This window comes from Verticillium dahliae, genomic scaffold, assembly GCF_000150675.1.
Source record: "Verticillium dahliae VdLs.17 supercont1.12 genomic scaffold, whole genome shotgun sequence".
In the NCBI taxonomy this organism is placed as follows: domain Eukaryota; kingdom Fungi; phylum Ascomycota; class Sordariomycetes; order Glomerellales; family Plectosphaerellaceae; genus Verticillium; species Verticillium dahliae.
In genome coordinates this window covers 416,345-431,498 of record NW_009276943.1, presented here as the reverse complement: position 1 = coordinate 431,498, position 15,154 = coordinate 416,345, and the positions used below count along the sequence as shown (strand labels likewise).

Genomic DNA, 15,154 nt, shown 5'->3' with positions numbered 1-15,154 from the left:
ATGCCCCAACCAGGAAATCACGGGTCCGTCATGTCGAGCTCCCGGCTGCCCGCCACAGTGCAGAGCCAGCCTTGTTCATAAATTTGTCACGACTCGTCCCGCTCGTTCCCGCCGACGATCCCTCCAACCTCCCGGTCCGCACATCGTGTCTTTATAATGGCGCTTCTGGGCGTGCCATCTATCTGCTCTTCAAAAACAGGCTCCTATTTCCTCTGGCTTCACATGAGCTCCTTGTTTCATGGTGCGCACATATTGAGTGTACGTAGTAAGGTTGCTAATAAGCAATGCGTCACCAAACCCCGTTGCAGGAAGTGCCCAGGAGACCCAGTTGGGACTCTCCGAGCAGCTTTTCGCGAACATAACACATATTTTTCAAGCCAGCGCATTCTCGAGATGCACACCCTCGGCACCAGACGACAATTATGTCATGGTCCACCGTACCAGATGCCGCGATGCTGGTTGATTGGTGAATTGGGAACAACTACTGATGCACGATAGGCCTCGTTATTTGGCGCGATGGATGTCATCTTGCTGGTACAACCCCTGCAATCGCCCCTCCACCCTACTAGGTCACAACTACATGGGGATGGGGCACACCTCACACCTGCAGCCACGCCGTATTCGTGCAAGGCGTCCTACCCTATACTCCGACTCAGTTGGTGACTAAAGCACAGCGATCACCACCCAGGTCTCCAAATCCCGCGCCAAACGGCCGCGTACGTGGTACTCCAAGAAATCGCCGTCGTACAGTACGCGGGGTTGCTTTAATTATTCATAAAAATATTGCACCCAGATGCGCTCCACGAGGAGCATCGATCCGGACCAAGCGACGACGTGCAACTTGTCAAGGTGATAAAGCACACAAAAAGCTTGCCATCCCAACATGCAAGCAACAGACAGATTGATGGGTATGGGTTCTCGAGCTACGGTACGCCCTGGACCGGATAGATCACCAACCCTCCTGCAAGCAGAGATCCTCACCGCCCCTGGATCGTCAGGTCAGGGCCAGGTCAGGGCCGTTATTCTGGTGGAAGGAGGCTTTGATATGGAATGCGCGCCCATCTGCTGTTTCTTGTGGTGGTTGCCGCGCTGATCACACCACGACTGATTGTGCCACTCCAGGCTTCATTTTCAACGAAAGGTGGTGTGCGTGCAATGCATCCTCTGAGGCTCGTGGTGCCGGGGCTGCCGTTTGCCGTTGGACTCTCTCGTCATGTGGTCTCTATCATGTAGACATGGCTTCGCACGTTCGAAGTATGAGCCGCCAAAGCTGATGACGACCAGACAGTGGGTCATGAGCAGTGCCCATATTGCAGTGATGCAGCGAGTCGCACCTGACAAAACGACAATCAGAAGAGACTATCATTACAGACACGTCGAATGATTTCGCCCTCCACAACTATGTCCTATCGACACTTGAATGGATCAGTGTCGCGGATTTGATTCTGCGGCCGCTGAGCCCAGAAACTTGACGGGATCAGCGATGGAGGGCACAGTCTAGTAAGAGGACCCCTCACCTGTCGTGCAACCCCCCCAGAACGGTGAAACAAGGGCCAAACCAAGAGACCGACCGACCGATAATTCAACCTTTTGACTGCAGCGGCTGCATCAACTGCAGTCGTCGTGAATCACGCGCCGCGGACACGGAAGCAAGGGCGTGAGACATGCTCTGCTCTCAGCTGATTGTTGTCGATGGGACATTTGAGCATGTCGATGGTACTGGAATGATCCCCAATCATCGATGTCCCCAAGGGCCGTCCAGAGGTGAACTGCCAGAACGCGGGCCAGTAAGGACGATGCATGGTCGGCTCATGGACAGATGGTGCACCATTGTCTCAGCCAATGGATCGTGCGGGCAGCACACATTTGCCTTCCTGATGTAGTCGCTTGACTCGTGGGGCAGTTATCCTCACCCCAGGAACGTCTTGGCTGTCGGACAGAGCGGAGAGGCCAAGGGAGGTCGGATCCAGGAGATGTGCCACATTGCACACGTCAACCTGGTTTCTACGTCGCTCTTGCAACCATGATGGCCATTCTAGGTCAAAGATTGCTCGTGCTTATTAGGGGTCCATGAGGGGTCCTCGGAGGCATTGGAGAGGATCGCCAACCAGGGCTATCAAGACGTCGCTCCGAGGCGCATACATGTACACACCAATTCTCTCCCCTGCTCTTGGCTGACGGGTCCGAAAGAAGAAGCGCCTTTCGCGCCTGTTGCAGAATTCCATCGAACAACTTGTCGACGGAAGCACAGAAACCCCGGATTTTCCAACCTGCAGGCCAAATCACCCCAGAAGACAAGAGAATGAAGGCTTTGGAATGTAAGAGAAGCAACCTCTCATGTTGGTGGCCACGCTTTCCGCAGGGCGATACGCGCCGCTCGCTCACCGCTTCATCGCAGGAGGCTCTTTGCCCCTCAAATCCCTGCGCGCTCACACACCTCCTGCAAGGCAAGATGTCTTGGGTTGCGCAACTGGAATGTGTGGAGGGCACGATGCGCCGCATTGGTCTGGGGTTCTACGGGGGGCTGCTCATACCTCACCTATCATCCTCGCAGATTGTGAGGTAACGTTGAGACTGGTCTACCGGGGGGAGGCCAGGGAGTTTGGCGATATTGCGGCTGGTTCCCATCCAGGCAATTGAGGCCGCTGTCGGCTTATGACGAACAATGAGGGGCAGTAGCAGGACCCTTGCTTCCCCTCTCTCGCCTCTCTCGATCTCGTGGGGGCGGGTGAGCCAGCTGCAGACCGTGGTTGGTGTAATGAGCTTGGATGACCAACCTCGAGCTAAGATGCGGCCGCGACCGCAGCAGTCTGGGTTTTGACCTCATCTTCACTTTTTCTTCCCATCTGCGATGCGGCTCATATTCTCGTCGATGACATTGCGGTCCACGGTTATGAAGCTCAGCGTCTTCAGGCAGGACGCTTTCACGATTGACCATGATCGTGGTTTTGCCTCCTAGAAATACTACATTAGAAGGTTCACCTTGATACGGGAAAAGTGTATGTTAAGGTGCTTGTTGGATGTTCGACTCCAGAAATGCCTTCTCTCAGATGATCACAGGAGGTTGCCACCTCGCGATCCGACGCTTGCTGGTCGATGGGGACCGCTCTACGAAAAAGACGAAGTACCAAGGACACGGATGGCGCCAGACGACTCAGAAGCAGACTTGAGACCACCGGCAACTTATCGAACGAAATCTCATTATTCCCATTTGAGCTAGCGGGAAGCAAGGTGCCCCCCACGTCTGTCAATTACGACGCTGCAGACCAACGGCCTGCATGACCCTTGAACCATGGACATCGCCCATCTCGCACCACCGCCATCACCTCTCTGGTCATCTGTTCATGTACCTCCCGGGTTCCCCCGCCACGAACGATCCTGCTCTGCAGGTGAATTTCCGTCAAGACCAACGAATGTCGAGCGTCCCGACACCACATCGCCCTTTTTCGCGAGAGCGCGGGCTGCTGAACAGTTCGCTTAATGGTGCGACTAAGTCAGGGAGTCATGGTCACTGAACGCAACCTCTCGAGGTTATCAACAACCGAGACGCACAGCATGATGCAGTAGTTACGCAGGCTTGGGGCTTGAAGCACGATATTCGAGATTATGCCTCATTTCTCGTTGCCGACACCCTGCCCTGTGGCTGGCATAGGTGCTCGTACGAGTTTCTTTTACTGGGTCCTTTGGGGCCAGGCTAGCGAGTAAACTGTGAAAAGTCATCGCCTCTAACCTCTTGCGTTCTGGTAAGGGAATCAAACTCCTGGCTTTGAGCGATGTCGTCCGCAGATGAGGCTATTCGCAGATAAAGAGGAGAGCTTCCGGGTTTTGGCGCGCGCTGGATGCCTGTCGAGTCCAACGGTAACGATGACCAGATCCAGAGGCTGGTTTACCCCACCTGCTTGCTGTGCCGGGGTGGTTTCTGGCCATTGCGGCGGGGCATCTCATGTACCTCGTACAATGGCTTTGAACGGCATCACGTGGAACACTCCACCCCAGAATATAACAACCAAGGCCAACGGTGGCTATAAGGGTCATGGCTGGGATCCTGGACCCGTTCGTCTGTCAATTCAACCAACCTTGGTTCATAAAAGCCCTCTTGAATACCGTCAGGGATATGAACGAGCAGCCGTTCCTCGCTGAGAATGGTGACACGTTGTTGGTAGGCAGGGATAGCCTCGTTTTGCGAGAAGGCTCTTCCCTGAGGCTGACTGACCGCCACAGATCGCCAACGCTCTTCTACAACCACTCACCACCACGGCCATCCCTTGACTGCTCGCTCGAAGGGCTGGGAGTCCGAGTGGACCCTGGCGCTAACTTCCAACTTTTCCTCCTTTTCTGGCTGTTGTTTACCATGAGAATTCCTACCTAACTACCTACTTAGGTAGTAGGTAGCCAGCCTCACCCACACTATATTCGTCCGCCGTAGTTTACCCCCGCCTTTCCCATCTCCTGAATCTCGATCGATCGGACATGCCTGGAAATCCCATCCCTTGGCTTCCTGATATAGCCGTGACAGCACACACGATGGACCCGTCTCTCGGTGCCGGCCATCCTCCCGCCTCCCCCCTTTTCTCGTTTTCTCGGGGATATAACACTCGCGTCGACTGGTGGCTCCGCGTGTCATTGACCCCCCCTGGTAGGACGGTGAGCATATGCCGTCCCTTGCTGACCAGTTGTTTTCCTGTTCCCGCCTCGTTTGCTTCTTGAGCCGCAACTGGAACCGTCCGCCGGCCGTGCCGATCAACGAGAGACGAGACGGTCAGGGGCCCTGTCGCGATCATCAGGGGAATGTGCGGTGATCGCAAAGCTTGGTGTTTTGGCGGGGTCTTTTTTTTTTCTCCTCAAGCGACCAACCCCTCATGCAGCTGTTAAGCTCACCTCCCTTGCTTTCTGCTGAAGAGGGGTTGCTGCGGCCCTCTGGCGGTTGCAGAGTGAGGCGTTCCATTGTGCCGATGGCGAGCGGTCTGGTGGTGAGGAGACTCCTCGGTCGTCTGTGCCATCATGCATGGAACGCAAGCGAGGTGGTTGCGGCACCAGAACAGGGCGCCTCACTGCATCTGCCGAGGTGTTTGCTGAGGGGAACAAAGCGGTCGAACGAGCTTCGCGTAGGATGCTGAGTGCAAATTCTGTCCCCGGAAGTTTTATCGTTGCTGAGTATACTGCTGGTTGTTGGTCCTGTGCCCTTTGCTCCCGACGTAAGGCCTCGAAGGGGTTTGCTCCCGACGTAAGGCCTTCGAGGCCCCGATCCATCGTCTCTTGCGGCCAACACACGGCCTTCGCCTCACTTGTGTTACGCATGGCAACGGCTTGGCCGTCGTTGTGGGCGCGGAGGTCGTCACGATGCTCGTCATCGGGGAGGGGTAGGTGGCGCCATGAATCTCGTATGATGTACACTCTGTCTATGCCGTTTCCTATGATACAATATGGAGAATACACACATGCTTGCTTTGAGGGGAGCGCCTCGCAAGGGCTCCTTCCCTACGAGGCCTGCCACGGCCTCTACTGCCCCTGCTTCTCGATACGGACGAGCTTCTGCAGCGCCAGCCCGTCGTCGAGCGCCCAGCCGGTGGCGACGTCGAGCTTGCACTTGCGGTCGCCGACGGTCATCTTGACAAAGCCGCCGCCGGTCAGGGCCCTCCTGACGCCCTCCCAGGCCATCTTGGCGCCGCGCCAGGCGTCGCGGAACGGCATGGTCAGCAGCCTCTGCTTGTCGGCCTCCCACTTTGCCCTGGCGGCGGCCTTTTCCCGGGCGCGCATGCTGCGCAGCTGCGCCTCGGTGACGCGGGGCTCGAACAGGCGGCGGCGCAGCGTGACGGCCTCGGGCGCGACGAGCAGGACCTTGGGCCTGCGCAGGAACGGCGCCCACGGCTTGACGGCGACCTCGAGCAGGACGGGCGTCAGGCGCGGGTTGACGCCCGGCGGCAGGGCCCCGCCGGCCAGGGTCGCCGTCGGCACGGCGCGCACGGCGCGCACAATGTTGGCGGCGCCCAAGACGAAGAAGGACCCCATGCCCGCGAGCGCGACGCACGTCAGCGTGTAGACGTTGGGCACGAACCACGCCGCGTCCGCCGGCGCCGTGAGGTACCAGTTCGCGACGGCCGCGGCGTAGCACGCCGACGTTGTGGTCCAGGCTGTGGCCTTCATCCAAAAGTGCGACGCCGACTCGTAGAGGATTGTCGGGGAGGGCGACCGCGCGAGCTGCAGGAGGAGGGGGTTCGTTGTCGTTGCTGCCGAGGGCAGGGGTGTGGCGGCGGCGGGGCGAGGAGCCGCTGTTGGTTTCGGGGTCTGTGTCGCCTTTGATGGTAGGATTCGTGTCGGCTTGGTGACGGCGGGCTTTACTGGGGCGGGTTTGCGCGCCGCGGCTTGGAAGCACGAGAAGGTTGTGAATGAGCGGCTCGTCAAGAAGGGTTGGTGGGCGGAGGAAAGCGGCCCTCGGAGGGCGACGCCCAAGGCAAGGCCCCTTGAGCAGGCAGCCATTGTGACAGAGGAAGATTCAAGCGCCTGCAGCGAGGTGTTGAGCTGCGATGATCCCTCGGATTTCTCAGGCCACTGACAGCAGTTGCAGGTGAAGCTATCCAAAAAGTTCAAGAGGTCGCGACAGGGTCGCGGACCCACTTCGACTAAGGTCGCGGCTGTCCGTTGGCGACAGCTGCCCACGGCTACTGTCTCTTCTATACCTTTTATTGCTTCAACGATGACCACAATGATCGCCAACGTGCAATTGTCTCGCCATGGCTCCTTGGCAGGGGCGGGAAAATGTAGTTCTGTGTCATGTGACTGCTGTATTTCCATTCGATAGTCTGATCTCTGTCATTGGCGTCACATATGCTCACCATGCCCCCTGTATGACGACTTACGCGTTTACCTGGCTACCTTACTTAACGTTCATGTTCCAGGAGTCACCTGCTGCAGGCTGCTCTGTATGTCGACAATTAATCCCCTATAACAACAAAATCCTTGGTTTGAGGAGGCGTACGTATGTCATCGGAAACATGGGCGAGTTCCTGACAAGACTCGACCTCCACTAAGCTTTTTTCGACAGTTTGCTGCTTTCTGCCTCATGAACGGTATCTTCGCCCTCTCTCTCTTTTTTTTTTTTTTTCCTTTTTTGAGCGTGCTCTGTATTCTTATAAGATTTTGAACATGAAATTTTCTTACTATGCTCGTTCGGCTAGATGGTCGTTGATACCAGCCATCGCCACGTCCGAGCGAGAGTTATGATACTACCTCTTTGCCCGTTGGGGATTTTAATTCCACAACGCTAAACAAAAAAGCATGCACGTGGGGAAACAAGGTCGGGAGCGAGAAAGATTGCTTGCTGAGGTACTTGGCGGTGCTGCAAGCGGATCCTGTGGTAAAATGTCCAGCATCGGGTGAGAAGCATCACGGCACGGCGACGGACGCAGAAGCCCTGGCGAAATCAACGACAAGAAGAAGAGTTTATTTCGAACATCCAAGTCGTAATAGCACCTCTGTATCATACTCCCCTGCCTATCATCGTCACTGTCGTAGTACGACCCCGAGGATCTGGGCATAAGGAGCCAAAGAAATAAGCCAAGAAAAAAGCAGCAACTTCGTTGGAGCAAAGTGCATAAGGCTCACCTGCCCCCCAACCCTGCGTCAGGGTTGGAGGACAGGCTGCGGTAGCTCCACGAGGCCCGAGCTATCGCTGAGCTTTTGCAGGCTTCAGGATTCGAACGTGCGGTCTTTGGGGGTTGCTTCGTTCGTTACCCACTGGGCTAGTGGGTTGTTGGGGGAAAAGGCAGCTGTTTTGAAATATAGAGGACCGCGGCGGGCTCTTGGTTGCTGCCTGGCGTGATTCTATCTGTTGTTGCCGACGGGGAGGCTCGCGAGGCAGAGCAGGTACGGAGCGCCGCCGCGTCCAGACGACAGATACGGGGGCGATACAGGCGCAAACACGGGCCGCACTTGTTTGGCATGGATCAATATACTGCCTATAGCCTCGACACTAAGCTTGATCCTCCTTCTCCCACAACTGAAACTCATATCGCGTTCCATTCTCCTCCTGCTCGCCAGCGTCGACCTCCTCGCCGACCCAAGCATCCAGCTCCCCCTTGTCCCTCTTCACCCACCCCTCCGCCTGCCCCAGGTTCAGCGGGAAGAAGGCATCACACTCAAACTCGGGCCCGCCGACCCTCGTCAGCAGAACCCGCCTCGCCTCCCTCCTCGCCAGTGAGGCGCCGTAGATCTGCGCCCCGCCAATGACAAAGACCCGGCCCAGCGGCCGCGGCCACGCCTCGAGGAACCGGACCGCCTCCTCCAGCGACGCCACCCTGACGGCGTCCGTCTCGACGTCCACCTCGTGCGCGGCCCCGGCCGCAGCGGGGGCGGCAGACCTGCTGATGACGACGTTGAGCCGCCCCTTGAGCGGCCGGAAGCGCGGCGGGATGCTCTCCCACGTCTTGCGGCCCATGATGACGGCGTTGAGGGCCGTCGGCGGGGCCGAGGCCGGCAGGCGCTTGGTGACGCGGGCAAAGTACGCCATTTCGCGCTTGAGGCCTGTCCAGGGGAGGGTGCCGCTGCGGCCGATGCCCATGGTGCGGGTCGCGGCCACGATGAGAGTGAGGTCGAGGGTAGGGGGTGGCGGCGGCATGGTTGGGTTGCTGGGCACGACTGCCGAGATGGCCTCTTGGAAAATCAATGTATGCTCGGCGGTCTCGATGAATGACTCGTTAGCTGGAGTCGATGGCGAGTCCGGCGGCGATGAATAGTCCGGATGACTGGGGGTGTGTGGGTGGTGATGGAGTGAGGTCAAACGAGGTGGGGGCTTGATGGGGATGGGGACTTGACGCGTTTTCGCGTTGTTGCAGTCAGACGTCGACAAAATCGCAAGACCAGCCTGATGAACGAGATTCACCGCCAGGTTGGTCCACCTTGCGACTAGCCAAACTGCTAGATGCAAGGTCATTAAAATTAGTATTGATCATACTTTTATCATGTACTTGCCGTTTTTGCATCATGTGGACAGTAGCGCATAACCTGCCTCCCATGTCAGTCGACCCCCGCGCTCATGGCCGCCAACGTCTGCCAGATCCAGATCACATACTCGATAAAGCGATGCGCGTTCTTCTGCTGAGCCTCAGGCCCGTCGTTCAGACGCTCCAAGACACATCCGTAGACGATGACGATGGAGAACAGGATGGTGGCAATCTTCATGAGCGCCACTTGGAACGTAAACAAGCTCTCTGGAAGAGGGGTGTACGATCGATAGTAGGGGAAGGCCTCCAGGGCGAGGGTGAGTAGAGCGAGGAAGAAAATGGCGCAGAGTATGCCCAAGAGATACTCAGACAGAAGAGGAGATTCGTCGTTCGTACTGCGTTGAGCTCGTCTCAAGGTTGACGGGATTACCGCCCGCAACAGGCTGAAGGTGTCCATGTTGTAAGCGGGGAGTCGATGATGATGCGATTCGATGCTCGTGCAATCTGTGATTCTGTCCCTGACAGGTCCCGCAAGGTGAACAGCAAGAGAGAATGAAACCAAGAAGACCGCAACGGCGGACGACGTCGGGAATAGTGCGTGTATTATACGTCCCTCTAAAGTAAAATATAGACACGGAAAGACACCAATGCCAAGGCCCATGTTGGCTTGGAGCAGGAACGTATAAAGCACCCAGTGTTCCTCTCCCCTGCTCTCACTCCCCATATATCTGTCCTCGCCAGGTCGAACCTCATTGACCCTCATCGAGGCCGAATCGCCCCTTTGGTCGACTCGCTCCATTTTCCGTGAATATACTGCCGCACCGTCTTGCCCCAAAACACAATCGGCACCGCAAGCGCTCCAATGACCAGCACCAGCGCCAGAATCACGAGGCTCGACTGCACGCTGACCTCCTTCTTCACCCACGCCATGAGGTTGATTCCGATTCCAAACGCCACCATGTCCCGCACAAAGTACTGCACCGCCAGCGACGCCGACGCCCACGGCGGGAACGCCTCGATGATCCACAAGACGACCGCCACCTCGCCCGACACGTAGCTGAACATGCAGAGCCCGTACGACACGTAGTACAGCACGGCCGAACCGCCCGAGCTGGACCCCATGGCAAGAAGGACCTGGCAGAGGGCGCTCGAGAGCACCGGGAGCACGAAGCCCGGGAGGTACACCTCGGCGTGCCGCGTGCCGCCGTTGCGCAGCGTGAAGTACCTGATCGACAGGCTGATGAGCGGACCCGACGCCGGGATGGCGAGGAGCGACCCGACGATGGCCGCCGCGCCGCGGTACACGCCCGACATCCTCACCTCGTCGCGCGGCAGATTGTGCTCAAAGTGCTCCTCGAGCATCAGCGTCGTGAAGATGACGCCGCTGAGGATCGTCGCCGAGAGCAGCGAGACCCACACCAGCAGCGGGTTGCACATGCACAGCAGCATCTGCGCGTACACCACCAAGCCTGACTCCCACTGCGTGCCTGGCGCGCGCTCAATCTTGCGTCGCAGGGCCCAGTCGGACGGACCTGGAGTCTCGTCGTGGTTGTGTGGGCAGTCGGGCCCGCAGGGCACCGCCTCCCAGCTGTCATAGATGCGAACCTTCTCTGTGCTGCTCTGCACCAGGACCCTACCGTTCAGGGCAACGGCGGGCCGGATGAAATACGTCTCGGGGATGAAGCAGTAGGATATGATGAAGACGGCCAGCAGGCCTCCACACCATGCGAGGTACACAGGGCGCCAGAGCACGCTGGGCTTCAAGAAAAACGGCAATGCCATGTGAAGACAGTTGACGAAGAAGGTCCCGAAAGCCCAAAAGACGGCAAATGCATAGGGCCGCTCGTGAATGAAGGTCGCGTCCACAATGATCAGTATTGCCTAATATCCGATGGTCAGCACACATCATATCAACGCAGAGACCCTCAGACGACGGCCACTCACCACAGCATATGTAGCACCTCCCGAAATACCCTGAATGCAAGTAGCAGCCATGAGCTGGTAGAAGTTTCCCGCCATCGCAGCCCATAGAGTCATGAGTGTTACCGTGGCCGAAGCGATGAGCACGACAGGCCGTCGTCCAATGGCCGTGGAGAGGGGCGTGGCAATGATGTATCCCATACCAGCAGAAAAGGTCATGACGGACCTCAGCGACCTGGCACCGAGAGGCTTAAGCGTCTGCAGCAGCTGTTAGCCGGGCTCTTCATCACCAAAGCATGTGGAGAAACAAACTTCGTCTGGGAACTCGAGTGCTAGACCAATCTGCATGCCAGTGGGCAGGTTGAGTGTGACCGTTGCCGTCATGGAGAATAAGCACACACTGATGAGGGCGGCGATTCGGGTTTTGACGGTCCATGCCAGCGGGTCGCGCGGCGAGTTCGAAGGTATGGGCAGCTTCAGAAGCTCGCCAGACTCGGATATGAGAAAGACGCTGCCGGAGATCTCTTCGGATGGCGCCGTCGAAGGGCGCATCGGAGGTCTGACATAGCTAGCCGCTGGTCTTGCTGGTAATGGCTCGGCTTCGCTGGCCGTGTCTGACGACTCGCTTTCCGTGGACATTGTGGGTTTGGGAGACGTTGGACTCTCCATGTTGGCGAAATTAGAAGTATTAGCAGCAATATGCCAATATTAAACAGAGAAGAGATATTGCTGTGAAGTACATAAGGACTGGCTGCGCTTCCCCTGTCCAGAGCCAAGTCGCTGGGTTGGACCACCCCTGAGGGAATGGAGGAGCCCGAGGCGAGGCCCATGGTCGCTTTTGTCTGGCTCTATCTTACCACTGCTTTCCCTTCATGCTGTCCCAGCCGAGGCAGAAAGTGATCCATGTTGCCCAGAAATACTTGTTAGTCCACCTTCGGACGAAATCAAGGTTCGATGGGGAAACGGGCCATGTAACACATTGGAGTTGAAAACCCGATAGCTCCAAAGGCGGACAGCGCCGTGGTCAAAGCTCGGGGCACACGATCGAAATAAACGTGTCGACCGGGGAAATAGCTCCGCCATTTGTTTGCTTCGGGTCAAGTCCTTCGTTACTGTGTGGTGTGTTCGGGTCGCTCAAGTCCCGCGTAGGCCGCGTAGATCACGAACCATCCCCTGCCCGTGGCCCGTGGCCCGTTCGCACAGGACCGCCCACCTACCGAACGCCCGAATATCTGGGACGAAATGCCCGAGCGGCGAGGGAAAAGGTGAAGGGGGTGCTACACCACACGACTTGTACGAGAGATTGACATGAACGTCTGGTCAGCTCCCGGCGGAAACTCTAAATCGCAGTGACTTGGTGGTCGGTCGATAGCTGAAACGGCCACGGCCATGGGCGAAACCATCCACCAACCCCAACTTGAGGTCCTCATTGATCTTGTTTGAAAATTGATGTGTCAGTTTTTCCGATTTAACAACAGTACCTGGTCCATCACTACGATCGGGAATTTGATCAAGTAGCCGTGCTACGTCATTCGTATTGTGCTCGGCTGCGGCCCGGTCAATGGGAACCTCAATATCGAGCACGGACTGGAAGTGCAGAATCTCGAGCCGCTCAACATACAGCGAGGAACGATCATCTTCCCCTGAAGATTAGCCGGTCTTCGGATATGTAGGCTGTTGAATGAAACATGTGCTCGCCCAGACAGAGATCTGGGTGCGGATGGTCGGCCGTCTCGTTGGTGTCTTATCACACGGCAGCAACCTTCTACTATAATTCCCTTGCTCATGAGGACTTGTGCCACACACACTGAGCGCCTGGACTTGTGACAGACCACTTGAAGATGCAGCAGAAGCGGCCTTGCTCTGCGGCGCAGTCTCAGGTGCTGTGTGACCATCATTGTAAAGCGTCAGGCGTAGTGATCTGAGCTGTTTGCTGCAGTAAAAGCCTGCGGGCTGCAGACGAGGCGTCGAGCGCCCAAATGATGCTAGGGCCACAAGTGTGACAGCTTCTTTGCATGTCTTTCCAGCACTTTCCGTCTTCGAACGCAATGAGCGGCCAGCTCCGCAGAGGTCTGTACTTCGCCAGCAGCCGAGGTTTCGAGCCAGACGACTCGGCAGGGACCTCATCGATGTGTTTTGGTGCACTCATAAGTTTCTTGCTCTTGCCTAAGATGGCCGAATCATCGCGGATCATGTCTTCTCCGGGCTTTAAAACTAGGTCCAAGACTTGACGTGGCAGGGGTCACATTGCCAGAGGCAGATGAATGCAACGAGGAGTTCAAGCGAAGCCGGGTTGTACGCACCCTAGACGTAGCTGAAGTATGGCGAGGCTTGTATCGCAAACTTCGGAAGACGGGTCTGTCGTCTTAGCTAGGGAAGTCCTCTGAGTAGACAGCCCATCAAGACCTCAAAGTTGTCAGGATAAACGCAGAGCACATGTAAAAGATCGATGAAAACATCGGAGGAATTTGACGCTGATCAGTGCTGCTGCATTGATGAGGGAATGAATCGCCCTGGCTGTCAACGATAGAAACAGGCGAGTCACGCTGGCCGTACCGCGCGATACACGACTCATTTCAACGTGTTTGCTCGCAGATGCCAACGTCGTCCGAGGTGGAGACGAAGCTAGATATCTTTCTTTGGACGTCTGTGAGGGATGTCATGAGAAAACCATAATTAAAAAAAAGCCAAGAATTGCCAAGTTGCTCAAGTGGCCATGCTGGGCATGCTTGTTGTTGGCCGCTTCAAGGTGACGAATCGAGACATGGTGTCGTGCTTTGGTCAGCCATGACAGGGACGGCTCATAGAATGGTGATGAAGCAGAGGCTTTGGGGGGAATGTCACAAGTCGGCGACGCTGACATTAGACAGAACTGAGGATGCAGGATGTGATGTTGCTGCCTTTGATCTGGTCAGGAGTGGGGACTGTTACATACCTTAGGTAACTAGGCACCCAAGGTAGGTAGGCAGGTGCCCCAGGTAGGTGGTATATGAGCATATGCATGTAACGAACAGGTGCATCGGCCGGAATCGGAAGCGATTCTCGTCAACTGGAGGAATCCAACAAGTCCAACGCGGAATGGCCCGTGCACAGCGCCAAAGGTCCGGCGGATCCCAACAGCTTCTCAATTCGAGAGAGAGATAATCGCTGCTCACATTTTCGAGCACCCTCACCCACGCAGCGCCCATCCCCTCCATTGAGCCTGCAACACCCTGGCCATGGCTTCACTCGCAACAGCTTGCCGCCTCTCGGCGAGGATGGTGCGCAGGGCACCCGCAGAGACGGCCATCCGAGGTGCGTTTGCTCTCCCCAATCCTTTCCTCGTTTCGCAATTCGTAGCGGGCGAGATCCCACTCGCAAATGTCCCTCGCTGACAGTTGACCCGTTCTTCAGGATTCCGCTCCTCAGCACGATGCGCCGCCGCCCAGAACTTCACCATGCCTGCCCTGTCCCCGACCATGACGGAGGGCAACATCGCCACTTGGAAGGTCAAGGAGGGCGACAGCTTCTCCGCCGGCGACGTCCTTCTCGAGATCGAGACCGACAAGGCCACGATGGACGTTGAGGCCCAGGATGACGGCATTGTCTTCAAGATCATGTCCGGCGACGGCAGCAAGGCCGTCCAGGTCGGCACCCGCATCGCCGTCTTGGCCGAGGCTGGTGATGACGTCTCCCAACTTGAGGTCCCCGCCGACGAGTCCGCCGCCGGCAAGACGCCCCAGCCCGAAGAGGAGAAGAAGAAGAAGAAGGAGGAGAAGCTCGAGGCCAACGCCGACGAGCAGGACAGGAGGGGCTCCCCTGCCGAGAAGAACACGGCCGACGGCAAGGTCCACAAGCAAAAGTACCCCTTGCTCCCCTCGGTCCAGAGCCTCGTCCACCAGCACGGCATCGACGCCGACACGCTCTCGAGCATCACGCCCACCGGCCCCCAGGGCCGCCTCCTCAAGGGCGACATCCTCGCCCACCTGGGCACCATCAACCGCGACACGCCGGCCAAGATCACCGAGCGCTTCGCCAAGCTCGCGGTCCTCGACCTCAGCAACATCAAGATCGCCGACAGGGCGCCCAACGCCACCCCGACCACGGGCCCCAAGCCCGCCCCCGAGCCCGCGGCCCCCGCCCCCGGCCCCGCCCCGCCGGCCAGGACCCAGGTCGCCCTCCCCATCTCCCTGGCCCACGTCGCCGAGGCCCAGCGCCGCATCCAGGACACCCTCGGCGTCTTCATGCCCGTCTCGACCTTCATCGCCCGCGCCGCCGACGTCGCCAACGACGACCTGCCCCCGGCCCCGCGCAAG

General features: G+C 57.6%; 5 protein-coding genes across 5 annotated transcripts in view; 1 reads left to right on the top strand and 4 right to left on the bottom strand.

The window, feature by feature from the left end:
* Positions 1-5,499: 5,499 nt before the first annotated feature.
* On the bottom strand, positions 5,500-6,477 carry VDAG_06418 (uncharacterized protein; the record flags this gene model as incomplete). The annotated part of the gene is made up of 1 exon (XM_009658796.1): positions 5,500-6,477. The coding sequence occupies one exon, from the start codon at positions 6,475-6,477 to the stop codon at positions 5,500-5,502; it is 978 nt and encodes a 325-aa protein (XP_009657091.1).
* A 1,492-nt stretch (positions 6,478-7,969) lies between these two features.
* Positions 7,970-8,614, bottom strand: VDAG_06417 (dihydrofolate reductase; the record flags this gene model as incomplete). Its single annotated transcript, XM_009658795.1, has 1 exon — positions 7,970-8,614. One exon carries the CDS (start codon positions 8,612-8,614, stop codon positions 7,970-7,972), a length of 645 nt encoding a protein of 214 aa, XP_009657090.1.
* A 398-nt stretch (positions 8,615-9,012) lies between these two features.
* VDAG_06416 (uncharacterized protein) lies at positions 9,013-9,396 on the bottom strand (the record flags this gene model as incomplete). Its single annotated transcript, XM_009658794.1, has 1 exon — positions 9,013-9,396. The coding sequence occupies one exon, from the start codon at positions 9,394-9,396 to the stop codon at positions 9,013-9,015; it is 384 nt and encodes a 127-aa protein (XP_009657089.1).
* A 302-nt stretch (positions 9,397-9,698) lies between these two features.
* Positions 9,699-11,528, bottom strand: VDAG_06415 (uncharacterized protein; the record flags this gene model as incomplete). Its single annotated transcript, XM_009658793.1, has 3 exons — positions 9,699-10,820; positions 10,884-11,117; positions 11,172-11,528. The coding sequence occupies 3 exons, from the start codon at positions 11,526-11,528 to the stop codon at positions 9,699-9,701; spliced, it is 1,713 nt and encodes a 570-aa protein (XP_009657088.1).
* Positions 11,529-14,077: 2,549 nt separating this feature from the next.
* VDAG_06414 (pyruvate dehydrogenase protein X component) overlaps positions 14,078-15,154 on the top strand; it is a gene marked incomplete at both ends in the record, with an annotated part of 1,455 nt that continues 378 nt past the window's right edge. Inside the window, 2 exons of the mRNA XM_009658792.1 lie at positions 14,078-14,153; positions 14,253-15,118. Of these exons, the coding sequence (XP_009657087.1) occupies positions 14,078-14,153; positions 14,253-15,118 (942 nt within the window). The remainder of the gene's footprint in view (positions 14,154-14,252; positions 15,119-15,154) is intronic.